Genomic DNA, 25,363 nt, shown 5'->3' with positions numbered 1-25,363 from the left:
CCGCGTCCGCCCCTTCCTCCTCCTCCTCCCCACTCCTCCTCCTCCTTCGCACCGGGGGAAGCCGCCGGCCTCGCCGGCTCCAGCGTGGGTGCTCCGCACGGCGGCTCCCGCGGCCGCTGTGCTCCGCGCCCCGACGGCGGGGCTGCCGGGCGGCTCCGCCGGTCCCCGCGGAGCGCAGAGGAAGGCGCAGGCAGGGCGGGCAAGCCCGTGTCGCTCTGCCCGGGGCCTGGCGCGCGTTAACCCCCGTCCCGCCGACGGGCGGTGTGCGGGGGCATGACACCGCCGATGGCACCCCCAAGCACCGGGGTGGTGGCAAGGGCCGCGCAGAGGGGAGCCGTATCTCCCCGCGGAGGTACCCCCGGGTTCCCCCCGTGCCCCCTCCCCAGAGGAAAGCGCGGCCTCTGCTCGCCCGCCCGGCGGGCTCAGGCGCAGCCTTTCCCTGCGCCGTTACCGCAGCCGAGTAACACCGCGCTCGGACAGCGCAGCGCTGCCCCGAGGACGGCCCGGCCCCGCAGCCGCCTAACACGCACAGCTTGCGCCGCTCCAGACCCGCACGAGCACGGCCCGCATTCAAGGCATCGACGAAAGCTGAAGCAGCAGTGCCGAGCGCCGCGGCGGCATCGCCTCCTCCTCCAGCCCTTCCCACCCACTTCCCGCGAGCGAGCGCGCGCTCCCGCACCCGCGCGCTCTCACAGCGGCTTCCCCGGCGTTTCTCCCCCGGCGCCGCCTGCGCGCCCGGCCGCGCTGCGCCGCGCCGGCCCCATGGCTCGGCCCGCGCCCTCCCCGCCCGGCCGCCGCGCCGCGCCCGCTGCTCCCGCCGCGCCCCGCCGCTGAGCGCCCGCGGCCGCATGCGCGGGGCGGGCGCGCCGCCGTCCCCGGGCGCGGAGCCCGCCGCGAGCGGAGGGGACGCGGGCAAGGACCGCCAGCGCGCCCGCGGCGCCGCCGCCCGCACCGTAAGTACCGCGCGGCGCCGCCGCCCCGCGCGCGGCCCTCGGGAACCGGCGCAGAAGCGCCCGGCGCCGGGCAGCGCCCGCCCGCGCCCCGCGCCGCCCGCCGGTCCCGGCTGCCCCCGGCCGGGGCCGGGCACCGCCGGGCCACCGGGCACCGCCGGGCCACCGGGCACCGCCGGGCCACCGGGCACCGCCGGCCTCAGCTTCCCCGCCAAGCTGGGGAGATGAGTAACAGCAAGGCGGCGTGGCCGTGCAGTCTGCCAGTGCCACCACAGCACGCTGCCGGCGGGGAGCAGAGAGACGCCGGTATTTACGTTTCAGTAGGTCAGAGAAAGCAGGTAATGAAAATTTGGCACAGCTGCAGCAAGCTGAATAACATTATGCTTGTAGACAGCAGTAGGAATTACAGGGATTTAATACATTCCATAATTTAATTTTTGCTGTTGAAAAATCTAAGATAAAAATATTTAGTACAATGCCACTGACACAAGATAAAGGGTAAGGAAACTCGTTGTACATCTGTACTCATTGCATAAACAAAACATCAGCATTAGATCCAGCATTCAACAGGGCTACGTATCACTGTGCCAGTTACGCTAATTCTATGTTACAGTACCACAAATAACCATTAGTTTACTAAACAAAGCACCAAAAATACTATTGAGTGTCCTAGTTGGGGGCAGGTTAAAATCAGCAGCATCTTTCTAAACTAAGAGCATGTTCAAGCCAATTGAATGTTATATTAGCACTGTATGTTATAAAATGCTGTGAAAAGGGAGAGCACTTGTTTTATTTATCCTTGATTTTCCTATCTACCTACCCTCATCAATACCTATTTTGATATCTTTCCTCTGGCTCCCAAATAGTTAATCATGGTAACATCACCTCTAAGTCTTGCCATGACATGCTTCTTTATTCCTAGGAGGGAATAATATACATTTTTCAGAATGACTAGTGATTTTTGTGGGCTTAGTTTGAAGTATCATGAAGAACTTTCAAAGTATGAGGTTTCTGCATCTCTTGAATCCTAGATCTCACACTGGCTAGCCAGGTGTAGGCAATTACTAATATTCAGCCACTGCTGAAAATTCATCCCATCTTTTTGTCACCATGAAAAATTACCCCAAGGAGGAAGTACGTCTTGGAAATATTGCAGAGATCTGCTAACATTAGCAAGAAATCACATAAACGGAGTACTCTCACCTAGAGCTTAGTGATTCTTAACTTTCTGTTCACAGGCAGGTTTTGAAGTCTTTGTACAGCCACTTGATGCAGAGAAGTCAATACAGTGTCATTACTGAAATTATGGTACAGGAGGCTAAGCGCAATTCTGATCTTACTCCAGCTTTCAATTAGGACTTCTGTTGACTTTGGTAACATTTCTCCTGGCTGATACTGCTTCATTTAACACTCTAATTAAGATAGCAGAGCACAAGGCAGCTACAAAGGTGTCTACCCTGACAGAGTAGCCAGATTCCAGCGTAGTGCAATCTGAAGTGAATTGCAACAGTCAGAATCAATAGGAAACAGTATGTGAATCACTATTTAATGCACTACAAGATGAGTCATCCCGATTCAAACCAGCTTTCAGACCAGTACAATGTCAGTCAGCTCCTAACACAGTTCGATATGAGTCAGATCTCAGCGCAGAGTACAATATGAAATGAGTCACTGACTAATCCAACACCATGTGACTCCAATACCCAGTATGAGTTGTCAAAGCTTCGGTGTGATGTGAGTCACTTTATAGTACAGTAAAATGGGCTTTTTCGAGGCCATTCATAATTAAGCACGATGCAACCAAGCATTCAGCAGGAGATGATGGGAGTGAGCAGAGCAATCTGCTATATGCACTAATACTACTGTTTGCATAGTAAAGAGGTTTGGAAATTATTAGGCTGAATACACTTTTTTTAAAGCCAGCTTCATAAAAATAACTAGAAGCAAATATTTTCCTCTGATATTAAAGCGAAAGTAGGACTGAAACAATGTTAGAGCCCTCTGCATTTTGGAAGCCTGTTTTTTCTTTTTTCTTTTTTTTTTTTTAACCTGCAAAATAGTTGATCAGCTAGTATGAACTGACCAAGACCAACTGAGGTTGGTCTGCCACAAACACAAGGCAAGGGATACTGACAATTTGTATTATACAGAGGATAGGGACTCAGTACTGATTTAGCTTAATGCAGTTTACAATGACCTGGTTTGTAAAGGGACTCAGCATGGGACTACCTTCTTTCCACATTCACATTTGTGCTGGACTGTCCAGCACCCACACAAATGGTTGGGCCACAGCAACAGATTGCTTTTGTTGCTTTTTCTGTGTAGCAAGTGCTCCCTACAATTCTCAAATGCTCCCTACAATTCTCAAATCTTTTCCATTCTACAGGAGAAAAAGTAATAGAGAACAACTCTAATTGCATTTTAGAGTAACATTTTCAGTAATGCATTATGGGATAGAGTCCAAAGTAAAGCCATATTTCCTGTACTACTAGCATAAGAAATAAGAAAAACAACAAAATAACAGCAACAAAACACTGAAGCCCTGGTTAATTATGTTTCTTAGGAAGAAAGTTAGATTATACTCAGAAAAATTTTTGCACGTGGAGTTTTTTACAGATAGCAGACTGACCATACAGCTAACTGCGCAGCATTGAATACCAAGGAAAAAGCAGCACAAGACATTAAGCCTGTGGCAAAGTAAGATCTTAAGTTACAAGTGGCATGATCTGAGTGTCATTACCTGTTAACTGCGTGGGTGTGATACATTTCCAGCCATTCCTTTTGAAGTGTAAAATACTGCTTTAATCTGGATAGATGAACCCTGCTCCTTTGAGGTACTACTCCTCTGGGAAAAAAAAAAAAAAAAAAAAAAAAGGAAATAGAGCAGGTAAAGACACCCGACTTAATTTCTGGACATCTTAGAAGTGTCTCAGAGTTTATTTAAACTCATAAGAGGATATTACTTTCTCTTCTGATCTTATCCACTGAACATTTGGCAGAACCACGTTCAACACCTGCATAAGAAGCTGCATTATTCTACATGGCTGCTAGTATCCTCTCTACTGAAGTCTGACTTTCTTAAATCCTCAACAACTCAAATTATCCTATTACCACCACAAGATCTCCAACAGCACAAGAAGTCCCAAGAACTGACGCTATTCTAACATGCTAAGAGGAAATCTGGTAACTATGCCTGAAACACATGCACATGCACAGGTGAATTCGTTAACATAAACTTATAATTATTCTCCCTTTAAAATTGCTTGATGCAGAAAGCCTGTATGTCAAATTTGTCAATGAAGAGGAAGAAGCACGAGTTTCAAGCTTCCTGTTCTTATTTCAGTTGACAGTAAACTGTCATAGGCTTCAGTAAGAGTATGTTGCAGCCTTAAATAGTCCTAAATTAATAAAATACGGATTCAGAGATTTACTCTGAGCTTAAGCCTAGTTGCAAGCATCTTGTGACAGTAGTAAAGAATGAGAGCATCTCCTTCTTCCAGCTCAATAATTATCATTTTAGGAGGGAGGAGGAGAATCTGAAGAGAGAGCAGCAATGGCAAGATTTATGCAACCTGACCTAAAGCTCAGTGAGACCAATAGTTTTTCATTGTTTTAATGGAGTCTGGATCAGGCCCAATACATTTACTGAAAAATGAATGGACTATGATGATCCAAATCTGTGCACTCCAACTGGCTGTGAGCTATAATTAGAGTGCAGAGATTCACACTCTGTGTAGTTACTGCGAGATCTTCACACTGGAGCTATGGAAATCAGATCCCAGCACAAGTTAGGGCTTGCACACCTACTTAATTGTAACCTGCACAAGGACAGAACGTTATTTTTATGTTTTAGTAACAGAATTTTCGCACTCCAATGAGCTGACAAAATTTAATTGTGCTTTAAACATAAAATGAAGATAAAAGCATAAAAGGTTTGTCCTTTTTTTCATGTGCCTATTCTTGTTTTTTTAAAAAAATTTGACCTTCGCAGTTTAGATTTTACATATTCCCCCACTGGGAAAGCTGTTTTCTTTGTAGCCCTTTTCTACTAAAATGTAGTACCTTTCTACTAAAGGATTAGCAAATACTATAAACGTTACAACTAAGCCAAATAGCATTTGAGCTGCTTTTAACTAGGCAAATAATTTTCATCCCTGATGTTTGCACTCCTTTGTGTTCATAAGGTTAAATACAAAAATGCTTCATAATCTGAATGTCAGATAGGCATGCCTTAGAGTGGAAGAGACATGATAAGCACACTTATTCTAGTATTTCAACATTATTCTTACGGTATACATTTTAGTTTTCTCCACTATTCATTTCCTATGAATCATAGATGCTATCTAGCTGGATAAAAGAACCCTACAAGATTACATGCCATTATTTTTCTGTATTACTGGTTCATTGCTTTTTAGGGACTTTTTTTTTTTCTTATATATAATAGACTAAACTTGTTGTGATTACTAGAAAGGGACCAGAATAGAGGGCCTAAAACTAGTATCTTTCTTCTTTTTGCAAAATAAGTCCTCTAGGCAAGATTTCTTTCAATAGACCCTAATACTAATTTGAAGTATGAAGTTTATGAACAAGATCATAAACTCAAACATGTTGAAATCAGTGGGAATCTTCTAATGAGTTTTCCTGTAGGCGACATGCGTAGCATAGCTATGAAACTATTGGTATAGGAGCTTTCCAGTTCTCCAGATCATGCCAAAGTCATGGTTGTTTTTCTAAATATGGAGCCAGGAGTCCAAATTGGGGCAAGAACTATGGCAAGAACTATGGAGCTTAAGTTTTAAGACTGAAGCTCAGGTCCGTCCCATGGTTATAACAGTGGCATAGCTGGGCATCAGAGTTGTGACTGCATACTCAGTTTGCTTAAGTCACTTATTCTCTAAGAGGTCCAGAAGCTCCCCTTATAGCCATCTGCACAGAAGAAACATTAAACCAACTAGAACTGATGGAACTGACTTGACACAAGGTAAACAGTCAAACCTATAGCCCCCTTCACAATCAAGTATTGGACTAATTCATGCTCTCCAGGTGGGAATTTTGGACAGTTCTGAAGATTCCTCCAGACAGGCCCTGCTGTGCCTGCTCATGCAGTGCTCTGAAGTTCTTCAAGCTGAAACCAGTTAAACAGTGGCAAGAGTATGAGGATGAAACCTCTTACCACAGCAGCTACATATTGGCAATATCAGATCCTACTGAAACCCCCAAAAAGTAAGAGTATAAGCTGTTAGCTTGTTCCACCCTATCCATACCAACCAGAAAGTGTTACCTATATTTCGTATTAAATTATGGTTATCCAAGCAGATGTAATTATCTTTGATACGGCCATGATTATTTTAGGCACTCTGAAACAGATATAATTGAACATAGAGGTACATTTCGGGTTACATTTAGCAATTGGCTGAAACAGTACCAGGGTTGAGAGTAAATAATGCTGGGGTAGAGGTTAAAGTACTTTGGTTAAAGGTGTATCACCACTTTCATGCACTACTCTAAAAGTATTGCTGTCTTCCTTACAAAACACGTTTAAGGTGTGCGGTCTATCTCCAGTCTTCCTCCCTCAAATTTTCTTCTGAAACTCCTTTTCTAACAAGTTACACCTCTGGATAGCAGAGGACAGAGAAGGCAGACCTCAATTCTCAAGTGAAGAGAGCATCTAGTACAGAGGGGTCTCATATGTCAATACTACAATTTGCTCTGTCTCACAGCACCTTCTAAGAGGTCTGGAAATCTGAGAAGATAAAAGAAACTCACAGCACAGGGAGTTTGGAGCCCTAAGGTGTTGATTTTGGTATGAGGGAGATTACCTAGAGAAAGAAAAACAATTTTTGATCATTTTATTTTTCCCATCAGACCAAATTTAGACTATGCTTCTATCATATAGTGCAACAACCTAGTAAGAGAGCCTAGAGTAATAAGGTGTTAAATAAGACAAGGAACATCAGAGGTTTTTGAAATCCAGGTGTACTGGAGAACATAAGTACACCTATCAGAAACTGTGCTGATTAACCTTTCCATGGGAGGTGAGAGATATGTTCTCTTCCTGGACCTTCTTCCTCCTTTACTTTGAAGTAGTAATGTGGCCTTGTCTGAATATCAAATGGGCAAATCACTTGAACTCAGTGTCAGTAGACCAGGTCTGGATCTTCAGCCGCCTAAAGAAATATATCTAAAAATCTAAATATACTTACAGGACCTTGGAAAGGATAATGAAGCCTCTCTTTAAAAGAAAATCATCCACCTTCTAATTTACTTCATAGTCAAAAAATAAATACAAAGTTATTAAATCATGGCAGAAATACAAAACTTTAGTTCATGCCCACACATACACATTCACCCTGTACATTCCCTTAGTAACATGGAAAATGTCATGTTCACTTGATGTAAGATATGACTACAGGCACTGTTACACTCCGAGTAGGAGAAGCATCCAGAAAACAGAAGTTTTTTTAAACAAAATATACAAATTTTGAAGAAAGAAATTCAGACAATTCACAATATCTCTGCTTAGCATCATCTCATATTAAATATGACCCATGATAATAAATTCACTTTTCTCTGCAGCATAAATACAAATACCAGATCAGGTCCCCAGCTGGTATAAACCTCCTCATCTTCCCTGGCCTTAGTGAAGTGATGTGGTGTTTTATGAGCTAAAAACTTGACTAATTACATAATCTTGATGTTCCAAGGAAAACATTCTCTTTGTTGATGGACATATGATATTTGATTGTTCAAGAAAAAAGAAGAAAAGAAAAGAAAATCCTTAAATTTTGTCAGGAACAAATCCATTTAAAGCTAAATATTAATTATGTATAATGTAACTGAAACACTTAGAAAGAACACCTCCATTTTATTTTTATTTCAGAAGCATCAGCTGACCAAACAAATGACTACTTTGGAGGCTGGTGTCACAAGAAGCTATATTTATTGATTACTATTTTCAAAATGCACACTTGGGAATAAGGATCAGAATATTTTGGCTGATGAAAGAACACTTGCATTAGTATTTACAGAAAACGCATCTAGTTGATTCATTATACAATTTTGCCATGAGCAGAAATCCAGCCAGTGTTAGTCTCATATCAATGCCATATTGACTAAAAACAGTCTCCTGTCAGGTTCAGGTGATCTACCTTGACAGCAGCAGGTGCAGGAAGACGTCTATAAATCTTATTTTCTCAGGAATGCACCGTCTTTTTCTACCACCAAATCATAACACTGGAATCCCTCTTCCTTGAATGCACTTATATACCTGCTTCAGGTATATCTCAGGGCTCCTCAAGCTCAAAGGTCTCCCAACTGATTACTGCAAGTAATGTTTTCCCTGGCCAGCTCTGTACATGCATTTCTCTGCAATATCAAGTTTAAGAAAACAGAGATCATTAAGATCATTATTTCAGTTAAAACAAATCAAGAAAGCAAACCACTACAGTTGGGTTACCAGGAGAAATTTAAGCTACCTCTTATGCAACTTAGGAAAAGGAGCAGCTGGCAAGGGAGAAATCCATGTGCTTCCTCACTCCACCACCTGCGAGCCTAAATTTTCCACTGTTCTGCCTGCTAAATGTGTTCTCAGATAGCATTGGGAAGGAAAAACATTTAGCTAAACACAAGTATCAACATATGTTATTTTCCTAATTTCCTTCAAAAACTTTAAAGCCAACTATTAACCCAAAATGCCATAGAAAACTGAAAATTCTTCAGCTACTAAAAAAAGCCCTGATTACCCACAATGTAAGTTTTGAAAATAAGGAAAGCCTCCTTGCAAAACTATCAGTTACACTTCTGTTGGTTTTGATTACAGTCATTTTAGGCCTTTCAGCCCACAACTGTAGGATAATGAATTTTAAGAGATACCAGTTATTGATACCATGTACTATAGCAATAGGATCCACAGGTGAATACTTCTTCCAACTAACATAAAGTTAGCCTCAGCATTGATGCAAAGAACATATGCAGTGGTTTTCTAAATGGTTTTATACCTACTCCACGACCCAGTTGTATCGTCCGATATCCCAGATTAATAGCCATAAATTGTATAAACACAAAACTATTATACTAGGAGATCAAAAAAAACCAAAACAACAACAAAAAAAAAAAAACTCCAAAACAAACAAACAAAACAAAACACAACAAACTCAGCTTTCTGCCAGGAGCATCTAAAGTTTACAGTGGTCTCCATTCTGTTGGTAACACTGATTGTAAAGAAGCAGTTTGGTAAATTACTACAAATAGTACACATTGGAGTTGCTGATAAATCTATTGTCCATTAGTTTATATGACTACTGAGACACTACAAATAATGACTTTTGTTCTTTTCTTCAATACCACAGCTACGGGTCACAGGTACTTTGTGACTCACACGATTCAAAACAGAAATTCTGCTGTTGTATTCAGTGTCTGCCCATTATATAACTACAGTAGCTGTAATGAAAAGCAGCAAAGCCTGGTGAGAACTTTAGAGACCTGTAGTACATTGTGGATCTGCTAAAGCCAGTACAAAAACTACTGCAGTCATAAAATAAGGTTTTTCTGTTTGGACTCTGTCAGTGGCTCTACCATTAGCTCACCATGTGACCTCAGCAAGTTACTTCAGCTCTATCACTATTTCCCCTACAGCTTCCAAGAGCATTACACTTCTATGTGTACAAGTCATACTCAGATAGTCTTAATGCTTTTTAAAGTACTTTTATTTGAAAATGAATCCTTAGATGATTTGCACAAACTCAGACTTTGTGCCTTTGCATCTATTTCAGCAAAGGAGCAGTTTACGGGAAAGCAAAGGCAGCAGACATGGAGCTCTTGGTAAACTTCTTACATTATCACACGCAGCTGCCAAATTGCAGGGTTTGTTTTTCCTCAGTTCTCTTTTCTATGTGTCTTTAAAAAAAAAAAAAAAAAAAAAAAGGCAAGAAAATCCAGGAAAACAGCATATATACATGAATATACATATGAAATTATGACATACCCTTTTGGAAGATCCTGCGTTTTACTGTATGTTCAGGCTTCATTATACATAGATTACATGGTCTCAGTATGGTCATTATTGTGATATACATTTGCAACAAATACCATTCTGCAAGCATGAACATATGAATTTTATGTTACAGTTCTGGTTAGACAATGAAACAAGAAAAACAGACTTCTTACAGAAAACGCTTGCTTTTCTCACGGATTAATAATGCTAATATGACCAAAGGGAGTTGGTCCAAGTGGAACAGTATATAGAACATGGGCTTGACTACAGTTTGGTTTAGAGCCAGAGCTACATTAAAAAGCAGGAAAGAATGAAGCTAGCAAAACAGCACTGGGAAAGATTACTTAGCTTGTTCTGTGAACCTGGACCAGCCTGATTTGTCTAATATATCTCAACACCAAAGGAGTTTCTACAACATCATGAGAACTTGCTCCACTGCTTAGTTGTATATCTTGCTATCCCATTATCTAGCCTTGATTTTACTTAGTTCAAGCTAACCCATTACTTAGGCCTGGTGGAAATATAAGTTGCTAGAAGTTAGGGTTGTTAATCTAGAAAAAGGGAACTGGAAAGGATATTGATCATCTGATCAGTAAAAAGTTATGATGATCTATTGTTCTCCAACTCCTATAACGTTTCTGCATAAGTCACACTTTCTAAATATCTTGTGTTCCTTATATCTTTCTTGGAATAGTGATTTATACAGGTATAAATTACTTCACACATTCTACCACAGTATTCCTATTAATACATTGCAGAAAAATTGTATCCTAATTAGTTTGTCATCCACTCCAGACCTTTGCCACACGTGTGAGATACCTCTCAATTCCCACAGGAAATAAATGCACGATGATCATTGAACAGTTCTGTAGTCATAGCTTGGGCTGTCCTTAAGCAATAGATATGTTCCAGTGGTTTCCCTTTTGCTTCTTGTTACTCTAATGCAATTCTTCTACCATCAAACTGTGCTTTATCTGCTACAAATACCTTTCAAAAAAAATCTTCATGACATAAATGATCAAAAACTGCTTGCTAATTTAATGAGAAAGTTGGTATACATCTGCCAAAGGAGAGTGATAATGCATAATTTAATCTGATACACTGTGTCTTGAATTTTTATTTAGCTCAGTCATTCATTTTCTGTAAACTATGGGATAAATCATCACATATGATGTATAGTACCAGAAAGCTTTTAAGTAAGGCATATGATTCACAAATGAAACTAGGAACACCATGCTATTGGGCAGCTTTTGCCATACAGTTACTTATATATTCTTCCATTTCATTAAATGTCAAAGAACAGTTCTGAAGAAGAATATGAAACAGTAACAATAGATCCAGAAAGAGAGTCTTTGAATTAAGCAGTAGTAGGATGAGGTGAGGACAAAAAGCATATTGCTCTCATTGCCTTTACTTTTCCCTTGCCTGGAAGAAAATTAATACTAAAATTTTGTATTTCTGGACATTTAGATAGTACTTGTCAGATTAGCTCTACAGAGGCACAAAAGTAAATATCATTTGTATGTGTATTATTCCTCTTATAGTTTATTTCTCCTGCAAAACAGGTGCAGCTTCTGCTCAGCATGTCACACACTTTTTTCTTGGGAGAGTGGGTGGTTCTAGCAAAAACAAAATAAAAATGAAGCTCTATAATAGAAAAATAAATTCAGCGGAAAAGAGCACAATTTAATGCTGTACTCTGCTATAATAACCTACTTTTTTCTTGACAATTCTGCAGTTTCTGACGGTGTCTGTGCATTCTCCCTCAAGTTACAATGATAATAGTTCCTAAATCTGACTGGATGTTTTAGAAAGGAAAGTAATTTTTAACCCTCCATCATTCAGCTCAGATGTTTATAGCCCAGAAATAAGTTATGAATACAAAATAACTCCAGATCTGTCACAGAGGATGACTAGTTATGTATGCATAGATCAAATACAATCAGAATGAGGGAAGATGCACTAATCCTTTTACAAGGTGACATTTCCTCTATAAAACACAAGCGTCAAAGCCATCAGCATATCAAGTTCAGCAGAGCAAATCTGAAGCTCACAAGGATGCATCAGAAAGGGACAATGACTTCAGTGGGAACTGTCACTTCGTTAGCACTGCTTCTCTGTACAATCTGCAGAATTCAGGCTCCGAAAAGGTTTCATAGAACAGTGCAAAAACCACAACCAGCGCTTCCACAAAATATTGTTTCATGTTGTCTCTGATTATGGCCAGGGGAGCCAACACAACATGTTAAATCTTAATGCTGTCTGGCCATGTGTTTTCTCCTTAAGTAATTCTTCATCTTGAAACAAAGGTGGTCCCGATTGCTTCTCCACAGGAAAAGCATTGTTAAAAATTGTGGCAGTCAGTCTCGGTATGGACACATAAGCATTGGCCTTTCCTTTTTGTTACGGCACAACCAACAAGTCTGAGGCATTCTTAACACTCACCGCAGAGGCCACGTTTTCAAAAGCGCTCAGATGTCTCATTCAAGCATCAATAAACCAGTACACCAGCTAATCATGAGAAAGAATAAATTCCCCCCCCCAAAAAAAAAAAAAAAAAAAACAACCAAACAAACAAAAAAACCAAAAAAACCAAGGGGCTCCAACTACCTCAGTTCTGTACTGTTTCTTTTAGGCCAAATCTTGAAATCAAAGCCTCGAGAAATCCCTAGGTTTATATACCAATGCCCTAAGAGCTGCAGCCCTCTGAGAAGAGAGAGGAGAGACCTCACTTCCCCTTTTACAATCTTGTAATTGTAAAATGTTTTTCTTTCTTTTTTTTTTTTTTTCCAAAGGATTCAACATCCCACAGCTTCTATGGAGCAAAGCCAAGCATTTAGCTTTCCAGTTCTTTTGAAGATACAGCCTTAAGTAGTTCTTGGTAAGACTTTTAAAACACAGAAGAGAAAACAGATGTTACTTACTTCCTTCTTCTCTTGCTTTCTTGTAGCCTATGGGATCAGAGCGGATGGAGATGCGCAAACGGCAGATGTCTACAGCCCAGGAGACCTCAGGCTCTACACAGGCAGAAAACAACATGGGAAATAGAGGGTCCAACGCTTGCTGCTTTTGTTGGTGCTGCTGTTGCAGCTGCTCATGGTACACTCTTTTATTCAAGCTTCTTGGGCACAGAAGAGAAGGGGAGGGAGGTGACAGCCAGTGTATAGGACAACACGAGACAAACATGACTTGTACAATCTGGGACTATAACAGAGATGACTGTGCTGTAGTACTAGGTGCATCATTCTGCTCCAGTTCACTTTTATTTTTTTCCTCTGTTTGGGGGAAAGATTAAAAAAAAAAGGAGAGGAAAAAGAAAAGGAACATGCTTTGTGTAGTATTTCCAAAAGAAAACACAAAAACTAAGATAGGATATAAAAAGTAAAGATACTCTAGTTTTTTCCTTAGCCACTTTCTAGGCTGTGCAACTGCCTGCACACATGCATGGAAGTAACTCCTTTGTTAATGAAACATCAGCTAGCACATTAGTCTGAAGTAATAATAATGATAAGAACAGTATTTTCTTATCCTATGGGTATTAAGGATTCCGTAGAATCCACTTATGTGCCTCCTTTCAGAAAAACCTTATTATCCTCGCTCTACACACTCTTGTTAGTATAGGTTCTAGTTAAATAGCCATTCACTCCAGGCCAAGTAGGTGGCCAATAATATTACCATTCTGCTTAGTAGCATTTCCTATCCATTTTGCAAAGGAATAAAACATGTCCAAGGTGCTCCCATGAATTACTAAATTAAGCATCGGATTTGCATAAGTTACCTTGAAATAAAGTTATATACTCATTGCACTGACCAAATGCAACTTAAGAGTAAGCTACCTAACAGTTACTGTGTGCTAGAAATAGCAGCACAGGCAATAAAGGCTGAAAAAACAGCCTAAGCTTGCAAATAGCTCCCATTCTGTAGATGATCTGACATGTCCAGTGGCTTTAGTGAGGTTATGACTAATTTTTTTTAAAAAAATAATAAATAAAACAATTTGATTTAAAAGATGGGTCATACAGACATTTCAGATTTGGTATGGATACACCTTCCCATCAAATTCTGCGACCCGCATTATCAATAGAGTCAAGCCAAACACTCTCTTCAAGCCCTTAGGTTTGTCTCTTCAAAAACAAGTTAAGTTGGTCTAAACTGTTCAGTGCCCACTTTCATTTCCCTGTTTTAAAAGTTATCGTTTCACTCAAATAGAAAAGGGAAGCAGAGAAAAATTGCTTAGGCAAGGAGGTATTATCATCTCATTTTTCCGTATGAAAGCAAGATACGGAAATGTTGAGTAACTCAAAGCTGTATCAGCAAAGCTGGTGCAGAACACAATTTCTTTGATCCTAGTGGTTTGTCTTAAGTATTAGGCAATATTCCCAAATCCTAAAAACTAATGAAAATATACTGAAAAAGGATGAACTAAATCAAAGTATCCAGATGATAAGGATCAGATGTAGTATTATAGAAATATACAGTTCCAGTAGCTTCAGAAAGCTTCAGAAAGTGCTACAACTCCCATTGCAAATTAAAACACTAAAAAAGCCAAAATACCACTGCTTACATTATTCATATAAAACAGCAAAATTCTGGGTCTCAAAAGTAATATGAATTATCTTATGAGATCCTACACATTTTTTTAAACACCTTGCAAAGCTTCCTCTAAAATATTTCTATACAACTCCAATTAACATAAAATGGAGCTATACTTCTAATACACTTTTGACAAACTGAAAACACATTATCACAGTGTCATCTTACACAGTAGCAAAAGCAGTACTTCCATCTCAGAAATTAAATCTATTTTCACTCCAAAAAAGAACAGAAATATTGCATATTATGCAAATAAGGTAGTTAAACTTCTGTGTGGCAACCACACAGCCAATCACATCACAGTTCTGTCGTACAGAGTGTTATACAAATATGAAGAATGTCAAGAAAAGGCAGCTTCACAAGTTTTCTACAAGAAAGGGCACATGCTCTTGGCTCAGGAAAATCCTTTTGTCTTTTTATTGTCCAAATTGTTACACAGGGTCAGAACATGTAACATGTAAGCAGTTGAAAGAATAAGCCCAAACCTAGCCAGTCCCGTGTAACTGCAGGTGTGAGGAAACATCCTGCTGCTTTACCTTTTCTTTGGAGACCAAATGAACTATAGAATTATTCGTCTTCCCAAATTTGTATTTTTTTCATGGCATCTTTTGTTTCCAGTTATGTAAGAACTGGACGGTCTTGGTCTTTCCCTTGAACTGTCAGTTCTCAGCTGATATCTCACCTTCCAAACGAACACTTTAGGCACATACAAAACTTTTATTAACTAGAAGAAAACATTTGACATTGTGCTCTTGAATAAGACAAGTGATACAGTCAGAAGCAGTTTTTAAGCCACCTATCAGTTGCTTCTCACTACCTCATGCCTTGGAATTTTACATTATTGTTGCCTCTGATTCATTACTGTGTAGTAGAAGCTTTGCGCAGGAGGACTAGTTTCTCCTCTTGAAGCTCTCCTGAGCTTCCTCAGGGCTTCCAGAAAAAAAACAAAGCAATATGAGAACATTTAAAAGTTTTAGATTTAGGACTGGGACATAACAAACAGCCTAAACTGATAAATGGAATTAGAAGTAGATGAAAGAATTTGTAGGCCAGAACTGATAACCACATCTCCAGCACTTTGTTTTGTTTTAATGACAAGTTTACCTCTTGCCGTTAATTAGTGCTGTCAACTCACGGCACCTGCTATTCATATGAAGCTAATATCCTTGGGATTAGAGGCTTTAAACGTTGTACGCGTTATTTGCTGAAGACAAGTAATTATGCAGAATGTAATTTACAGTAACTCCCGTTACAGGGCATTAAGGGGAAAAACATATTGGGAAAGCAAAGCAAGGCTAAAATATTGCTTCATTCCTTAAAAAAGGAGTAACACATTCATCTTATCTAACATATCAACTCTGCCAGATCCAAGTGATTTCACTCAAAATTGAAGGTAAAACCTGCCATACTCAAAGTTCTGTGTCCATCTGGGGCCACTACTAATTAACGTGCAAGACCAGCATTTGCACTGGAATAAGGAAAGATAAACTCTTAAAAAGCCACAGCAATTCAGTCAAAATACTGATAGCAAGCTGAGTGCTTCTTATAAATCTGTAAGGGCTGCTTATAAATTTGCAAGCCTATCTTCTTACAAATCTACCATATGGATACATATGGAAAGATCCATTATATGGAAACACTTCAGGGCAAGCAAACCTGGCACTGAGAAGGGAAAAAGTCACAGAGTAACCTTGGCCAGGCAAGGGCTCTATTCTATTATCTTTTTCTGAGAGCAGCCAGTAGCAAATGCTTTGTGGAAGAACATTACAAGCAAGGTAAGAGCAGGCTGATCATTCCCTTGCTATTGGCGCTCAGCTTTCAGTAAGCAGAAGCTTAGATAACCAGTTCTGCCCTTTCTAATGCAAATAGCAATTTTTCTAAGGACCTAGGGCTTTATTTTGCAAGGTGCCCAATACTCTGGCTCTGATCCTGATAAAGCCTTCCAGCAGGTGTTTAGAGGTAAACGTGTACTTCAGCATTGTGCCTGATCAGGATCAGAGTTTGATACCCTGCAGAATGGTGCCTATGTTAAAGCATCACCATACAAATTCCAGTGTGATGACACCTCTTCCGACGACAGTCTACAGCTGCTTATTACACAGGCGCGTACACACACACACACTTTGAGATTAATTTATCTATTGAGTACATAAAATTTGCATTTTTATCCTTTAAAATGTTGCTAGCCTGCTTTTTTTGCCATTTTACCAGATATTCCAAAAGAACATTCATTTTCTGTATATCTCATTGTTCAAACAACTCAAAGAAAGTAATTTGCTCAATAGGGTGTATGAAATTACTCAAATTTCATGATGATTAAAATTCTTATTTGCATTTCAGAATCATCTGGGAACTGGTAGAGGCTACAAAACAGAACAGCCTATTTTAGCTTTAAAATAATGTTTTTTTTTTTTGAATAATTGTTTTCTAGTAGCAAGAAATGCAAAACAAACTGCAGTTAAGCTGTTTATATTTCCCATTCATAAAGCCTTGCCTCAAAATAGCTCAAGTACTTTGAAAGAAAAAATTGTGAATAGGAATAAAAATAACAGTCTACATGAGTCACGCAGCTGATTTGCAGAACTTCCAGTATTCAGCATCCTCCTAATAGTAGATTTAGAATGAAGAAATGGTGAAATGAGCCTCATAACCCAGATACTCGGAGCCTGTGTTTGCTCCTACAACCAGAACTCAAGCCTCCAGCTTGTTGCTCTACCAACCTGAGAAGACAGCACTGCACACGTTCAGTCTCTTTGCTCTTTACCTGTACATTTCTAGGGACTTAGCCTACCTCTAAGGGCATTTTGTAAGGCATGCCACATTCTTCTTAAGAAAGCTTTTGTTATTTCTTATGCCCTTTTCTGTTGTATGTATTATCCTATGAAGACTGTAGTCCTTTCTTGATCTGTTGACCTTCCTCTGCAAAAACTTTGACATATTACTGCGTGTGCATGCATGTGTGTGCAATCCATGATATACTCATTTTTCATATTAAAAAAATGCCAGAATTACTGGCAACAAGTATAGTATAGGACTGGGTCCAATACACCCCAAAGAAAATACAGGGCTAAAATTCTTTAACTGCATGCTTTCTTTACTGGAAAGGTGAACTTGAACAGTTCATTAGTTTGAATGCATGGTTCAGATTTTTCACAAAAAAATGAATTTACAATAGGTAACATGATTGCTATCCAACAAGAAAGGTTCCCCACCTTTTCAATGCATGGACTCCACTGGCAAAAAAAAAAAAAAAAAAAAAAAAAAAAAAAAAAAAAAATCTCTCCTCTCTTGCTGATCTCCAGACACTTTCCTAAAGCTTTAAAATGTTTAAATTCTCCACCCTCCAGGAAGTTCTCTGCAGATTATGAACTAACGCTGGAGAAAGCAAGAGGAGATAACCAGTAAGTAGTAGGGCCACAAATATGACAAAGTCATGAGTTTAAGGGAATGCAAGGAAAGGAAAAATCAACTGGTTTAACAAAAAGTTTTGCTATAGATGAATGAGATTCCTAAGGATTAAAGCAACAAACTTACATTAAATAAAGATAATAAATGAAGAAATTTGTTATTATATTTTCCTAGAAATTATAACAGCTTTATTGCTTTATTTCAGCTGGAGGACCTAGTTCATATAAATTATGGATTACAGTTCACTAGGACCTTTTCTTCTTGGCAAATTTTAAGCACCTTTACATACTATACAAATGTATCTGGGTGCATGCACATGCATGTATGAGTCACTGCTCAGTGAACTATGATTATATATGAGCTGGAATACAGTTCCAGTTCACATACTTTTAAAATACATTTAAACTTATTTAAATTTTATATACATTTATTATATAAAGTATTTATATATAAAATAATTTATATAATTATTTTATATACATTTAAATGTATATACATTTCCTTAAAAGAAAATATGCATGTTTTAAAATTAACTTTAAAGAAAAAGGATCCTGAAATTATAAAAGGAATTTTCAACTAGATAATTAGCTAAATTAGCATTTGTCCAGAGCAGCAGGAGTTGACACCTACCCTTCCGAAGGGCATCAGAAACAATCTCTGTGATCACTAGTAATTGCAGCAAGTATTTGTGTGTTCTTTAATACTACAAGGACCAATAATCTAATACTCATTTCTATTCAGATATACTCAAAGTGATATTTATCAATGATGTTTCTTCTTATTTTTTTTCCTTTGAGTCTTAGTCTTGGAAGCATATGCTACCATTTTCTCAAGGAGGCAATCAGTAACGGTACTATGTAGCTATGTCTGCACTTGAACTCTGAAAGATGCTTAATACATCCAACATCCATTTATAAAGGTGTCTATCTTACTTAAAATTCAAGCTCCAGTTGCTAAACTCTGGCTTTCTTGTAACAGTGTCATCACTCCACACCTACTCCATACCTAGCATTCATCATGTGGATATAAAAAAATTGCCAGGGTTCATACCTCACATATAACCATCTTTCCAAAAAAAAAAAAAAAAAAATCAAATCTAGCTCACATAAAACCATTCCATCAAGCACAAAACACAGCATAAGCAGCCTGTATGGAATACATATGGATTTGGTACCTCATGTATACATAAATTAACCCTGAATAGAAATCCTACATGATACAATTGTGAACAGTGATTAGCTATGTTAAAGCGCAGATTTGCACAAATGTAAAACCATGGTCGAGTATAACTATGGTAATGGTCATATGGCTACATATAGTTTCTTTTCCTTTAGCTGAATTTTGTAAAATATTAGAGGTAAAGCATGTGGTGTAGGTTCAGCCTCTACCTTTGTAAAGTTAACTGAACTTTTATTTTCCATCTTGCAGTCTTACTGTTAGAAATCAAGATGAAGAGAGAGCAAGAAGAACATCCCATGAACTCCAAGCAGAGGGTATTCCAAATTGCGAGGAAAGGTATAGTCTTTATTTATTAAACTAAAAATGAAACAAAACCCCCCACAGCAAATATTTAAAGTAAATCACCTGATATAGTCAAATAACTATTATAATCTGTATGTCATTTAAATGGAATTTGTAGGCATGTCTAACTCATAAGGAACCAAAGGTTTGATCTATAATCTTTTCATACGCAGCATGTAACCACATCACAACTTTCATAACGTAGCAGATCAAAAAAGCATAGTAACAGTTTCCCTTTTTTCTGAAATAATTTTTAAATTCGTCCTCTTCCTACCCAGCAAGTATTTAACCAAGCCAACTGGCAGTGCTCAGCCTTACACAAAGAATAAATAGAAAGGGGAACTGAGATCCTCTTAAAAATCACACAACTATTTCTTCAGAATTGCTCAAAGAGGTAGGAGCACCTGCAAAACCACAATAGACAGGAGGGTGCCTTTTATATTTCCCTCCATGCTGCTTTCTACATATTGTCATTCAATTTTTAACAATGATCCAACAAGGACTATTATGCGTAGAAACCCACCCACACACTATTATTGGCTGGAGACGGACTTCTTTGTTGCAATTACTTTGGGCAATAAACTGGAATTTCTGCATCAAAGCCCAGGTAATCATCTGTGCCTGAGCTTCTGATAAGCCCACTTTCAAAAAGCATCTTAAATGTACATTTACTGGAGTTTGCACTTGGGTAGCTCAGGTGAGGATTTAGAGCCACACAAACCTTGTATTTTTGTTCCATCATGATGGCAGATGCCTTCTGCCAGGTGAAAACAGCTTGGAGTAGCAATCAATCATTTCTCTTTTCCTGTCCTCTCTTTCTTCCTCAAGCCCTGCTCCTACACTTGAAGAAGTAAACGCCTGGGCTCAGTCATTTGACAAACTAATGCTTACTCCAGCCGGTAGAAACGCTTTTCGCGAATTTCTCCGAACTGAATTCAGTGAGGAAAACATGCTTTTCTGGATGGCCTGTGAGGAACTAAAACAAGAATCCAACAAAAGTGTCATCGAAGAAAAAGCAAGACTAATTTATGAAGATTATATTTCTATCCTTTCTCCAAAAGAGGTACACTGCTTTTCCCAATAATTTCTTTGATGCTGCTTTGCACAGTTAAAGCCACAAAAACACTGAAGGATATTTTTTCTATGCATTCCACTGCTATAAGCAGAGATTTAGGAGGAAAAAAAAAAAAAAAAAAAAAAAAAAAAAAGCAGACCCAGCATTGAGGTGAGACTGTCAAAACTATTTTCACTTGTTAGAAAACTGTTCATATTGCTACCAGTGCACACTAATGGGAAGTCTTTGGTTTGAGGGACAACAAAGCTATAGATGAAGACTTCATCCTTGCTCAAACAACTTAAATTTTACTGGCCGGACAAATCAATTTCTTTTCTCTTGGCATTAAGAAGGGGAGGGGAATGCTTTAAAAGCACAGTAAGCACAGGACATCTGTTTGCCACACAGCACAAACAAATAGCACACAGAGTAGTTGACAAAATATGATATAGATTAGAAAAAAAAAATGAAAATTTTCAAAGCTACCTGTCATTTCACTGTTAGCAAAGAGGCCATTTTTCAAAGACATATCAGTTCACAGTTTGAACATTATTCTACAAAGAGGCTGGAATTTTGAACCTTCTAACTTCCTTGAAAAAAATCATAACTTATTTGATTGTGGTACAAACTGTACTCATGCAGATAAAAACAATATTTAAGCTAATCATTCTATTCCAGTAATGCTAATGTCTTTACAGAGACTATTGCCTTGCATGAGGAAATACAAAGATCAAAACATTGCACATATGGAAGCATTACGTAGCTATTTGATGTTTATATTCAATTCATCCTGCTTTTTAATATAGGAATTTGATTAATTAACAGCTTCCTAGGTTACAGTTTCCTTTTGCGTAATACTACTCACCCTGAATTCAGTCTCTTAACAACAGTACTAATTCCCAAGGAAACAAAACATCACAAAAAATTAGAAATCCACTCTACTACAGAGCAGGAAATTGGTCTGGAAAATAAAATTCTACTAGTCTCGCAAGCGTTAGTAATGATGGTATTTCAGGCAGCATCGTTCAAACTAAGGGTTCCTTAGTGAGAGAATTCTTTTACCCATACTTGACAGATTACTACTTCAAAATTTGAATGCAGCCATCTTTAGCTTATGTATATTTAACAGTCTTTACACTCCTGAAGGATGCCAACTGAAATGGTGAACAAAGGCTGCTTTTTTCAAGCTAAAAGAGCTGTAAAAAGCACATGTACTACACACTACTACCATTTACATGACTTTTTATTTTAACATGCAGGTCAGTCTGGACTCCAGAGTAAGAGAAGTTATTAACCGAAACATGCTGGAACCCTCACAACATACCTTCGATGATGCACAGCTTCAAATTTATACCTTAATGCACAGAGACTCCTACCCACGGTTTATGAACTCTGCTATTTATAAGGACTTGCTTCGGTCCTTATCTGAAAAATCTATTGAAGCATAGGATTCTTTCTTAAATGTATTTATTTTAAAACAAATGGAACTCTGGGCTACATCAATCAACAGGGAATTTAGAATTAATCAGATATCTACCTGAAAATAACTCAGGCAAGTTTTAATACAGACTGAATGTTTTAAATCTGCACAAGGGTACTGCACAAGGACACTGTAGCGAACTACAGTTTCTGATCAAAATAAGTATTACTTTGCAAAATAGAATGAAGAGAATGAAGATAACTTGTTAATGTTTGAAGTATTTTTTACAATGCAGCATGCAACTCTCACACAAATCTCTTATAAAGGGATGTATCTCCAAAGTACCATTGCTAATTGAGCATAAAAACTAAAATTGGAGTGCTAGAGTTCAAAGTCAAACCAGTTGCCCCCTTCCCCACCCCCCATCCATACTGTGACCAAAATAAAAACAGTTGTGTTGTGAATATCAGGGTTACCCTAGATTGAAGTTTCACATATTGTACAAGTCATACCTGGCACAGGTACACTTCATTTGTTTTAGAATATATATTTAACACATATGCAGTGGCTAATGAAAAACAGTATGGCAACTTCACATTTATGAAAGCCAATGGTTGAAATAATGCTGCCTATAAAAAAAAAATTTTTTTCCTGAAAAAAGTGTTATTTTACTACCAAGAATCAGCTGAAAGCATTTTTAAGTTCATACTGTTGATGTTTGTAAATTATTTACAAAAAAGGAGGAAGAGTTTGGGCATTTAAATTCTTAAATAAAGCACAAGAATTCTCACATATTGCTCTCTTCACTCTGCAGGTAGATGTGAAAAACATTTCACTGCTAGCCTCTCAGGAACAAGTAGTTTTTGTGTTTGTACACATTAAGTTCTCCCTGGTTATGAGACATATTTATTTTACAGGTACTCATATATTTAATTGACAAAAGAAAGAAGTTAGAGCTATCCAGTTCTGGTAAGGCATTATTTCAGACTGTCTGAAAGAAAAGCAATAGCTCTATCTACTAATAAACTGTGTTCATTTACATCATCGCCAAAGCATTACACTTGATTTTTGACAGGTATCTCCCTGTAAGCATTTTTGTGTACCTCAATATTGGTAATCAGCAAAAGTTCTAGGAAGAAAATAAGTCAAATCTGCATAATCTATTTGTAGATTTGTTATTAGGATAACTTCTTTATGAGATAATTCCACTATATTAAAATTTGGAGTTTAAACTTCTATTAAATTCTATTTTTACCCCTACACATTTGTTTTAATGAAACAGCCTATCAGTACAATAGTAAGAAAAAAAAAATCCCAAACTGGAGAGACTTACACAGCCACAGTTCAGTGACATTACCATAATCTTTCTACAGTCGACTATTTGCCTAACTCCAGCATTATCAAAAAGACAAAACAGGACTTCCTTATGTCATCTCAGAGGGGGAAAAAAAGAAAAAGGAGGAAAGCCCTCCACATACTACTACTTCAGGCATGGTCCAGTTAGGTCCAGTCGGTCCCCTGCCTAATACATCATCATTATCAATTTATCACATATGCAATGCACTCTCAATGCAATCTCAGTTTACATGAAGTATTGGATGACAGGCAGTAACTTCAGCAAAAGATCAAACCAGCAACATTCACAGGGAGCTTACACTCAAGCTGGCAATGCTATACTTACTGATTCAATTAGGCTGTTCTAAAACTGACAAAGTAATTTTAACTAGGTCAAGTTCACCTTGTTGATCAAAGATCAGTCATGCATCAATAAAGTTCAAAGCTGTGTCATTTCATGAAACAGAGGATTTAGTTTCTTTTAAGTTATCTCTCTTCCCTGCAAAGATACTTCAGTAAGAGTCAGATGACAAACTGAACTATCCGACATTTTTTCCTCAGAGAATAATAGAATATATATTGTTTGATACAGATATACTGAAACTGAAATGGAGAAAAAACAGAATTAGTTTGGGTAGTTCTATGGTTAACATCAGATTATTAAAATAAGAAAATAGTAGTTTCTAAGCTTATATTCTGTGTGTCCCAACAGCTAAACAAAATTGTCTAGGCAATTTTCATTTCACTTCTGTATTACCACAATGTGATGAACCTTCCTGAAAAATCTTGAACTTTCATGTTGTATTTTAGGGTGAAGTTATACCTAAGACCCATGGGCAGAATGCTAGTTCCTAGATTTCCTGAGAGTCTCTCTTAACCCTCCCTCCCCCCAAAACAAAACAAAAATTAGTAGTAAATTTCATTTGAGGATGTTTAATGTTGGGTTTAAAGAAAAAACAAAAACAACAAAAACCCCACCCACATAGAAGACAGTTTATTAGTTGCATTTCATTACTATATACTTGCTAATTATGCACAAACGTCTTCTCAGGCAAATATGAGCTCCACTGAAACTGAAAAGTTACTATCGACAAGCTGTTACACCTACAGGAAGACAAAACAATCACCGACACAAAATACTATATATAATTCATTAAAGGCCAAAATTATCACAAAAATCAATTTAGCATAGCCTGAAAATAAGCATGGCCGGTTTGTCTTGGCATTTATCTAACTGCAGGATATCATTAAGCTATAACAACTTTCCAGCCCACCAAAATTCGTTCTTCAGTGTCTGCACTTCATGAACCAGTAACTCCCACAGAACATGCATATTGTTAAAGACCACTCTTTATAAACCTGCTAAACAGTATTAAAATTGTATGGATTCCTTCAGCCAGCAAATCGTGCTTTACACTAACCTTTAAATTCCAAATCCATTAGCACAATACAAGTAAAGAAAAGAAAGAAAACACTAAATAGAGCATTTCAGGCTATATACTGTAAAGACAAATTAAAATTTGTCACGCTAGCATCATGTACCTAGACATCCTTTCGAATTAAAAAAAAAAAAAAAAAAAAAAAAACAACTATCTGAAACATAAAGTGATCAGACTGTTTCAATATTAAATAATTTTAAAACAAATTTGCTCTAAACAGCACTTGAGTATACAAGTATACTGCTATAATTTCAATAACATTAATGGAAGGTTTTTTAATACTAACATTGTAACTAAATTAATCCCAAACCTTTTAAAATGGTAAAATAATTCAAACTAATTGATGATGTATTGAAACAGAAGCTAATATGCATGGATATGAAATTCTACTTAAGGAGGTGAAACTCCTTAGATTTAATTTTACAGATGAGTACTAATCATTTGTTCCAAAAGTCACATATCTGAAACACTCTGGGAGGAATGAAGACTTCAGATTGAGGAATTTAAGTTCTACCTGAGTTGTTATGGATTTCAAACTGCAAGTTTAATTCATGTATGCAATCGCAAGTGGAACCCAGAACTCCAGTTCCTCCCCTCCACCCCCCCACCCCCAAAATAAAATGGCACTTTCTCCATAATGCTTAGAAAGTT

General features: G+C 38.4%; 1 protein-coding gene across 3 annotated transcripts in view; it reads left to right on the top strand.

The window, feature by feature from the left end:
* Nucleotides 1-21,966, top strand: part of RGS20 (regulator of G protein signaling 20) — a 38,888-nt gene extending 16,922 nt beyond the window's left edge. For 2 of the 3 annotated variants that reach the window (XM_062568226.1, XM_062568227.1), the window contains 4 exons: nucleotides 12,893-13,041; nucleotides 19,372-19,458; nucleotides 20,293-20,527; nucleotides 21,778-21,966. In XM_062568226.1, coding sequence (XP_062424210.1) covers nucleotides 12,893-13,041; nucleotides 19,372-19,458; nucleotides 20,293-20,527; nucleotides 21,778-21,966 — 660 coding nt within the window. Of the gene's footprint in view, nucleotides 1-848; nucleotides 954-12,892; nucleotides 13,042-19,371; nucleotides 19,459-20,292; nucleotides 20,528-21,777 lie in introns of those variants that run through there. The other variant, XM_062568228.1, reaches the window with a different exon arrangement.
* Nucleotides 21,967-25,363: the final 3,397 nt, after the last annotated feature.

This window comes from Rhea pennata, chromosome 2, assembly GCF_028389875.1.
Source record: "Rhea pennata isolate bPtePen1 chromosome 2, bPtePen1.pri, whole genome shotgun sequence".
NCBI lineage: Eukaryota > Metazoa > Chordata > Aves > Rheiformes > Rheidae > Rhea > Rhea pennata.
The sequence above is the reverse complement of the archived record's forward strand: the minus strand, read 5'-3'. Positions and strand labels throughout refer to the sequence as shown.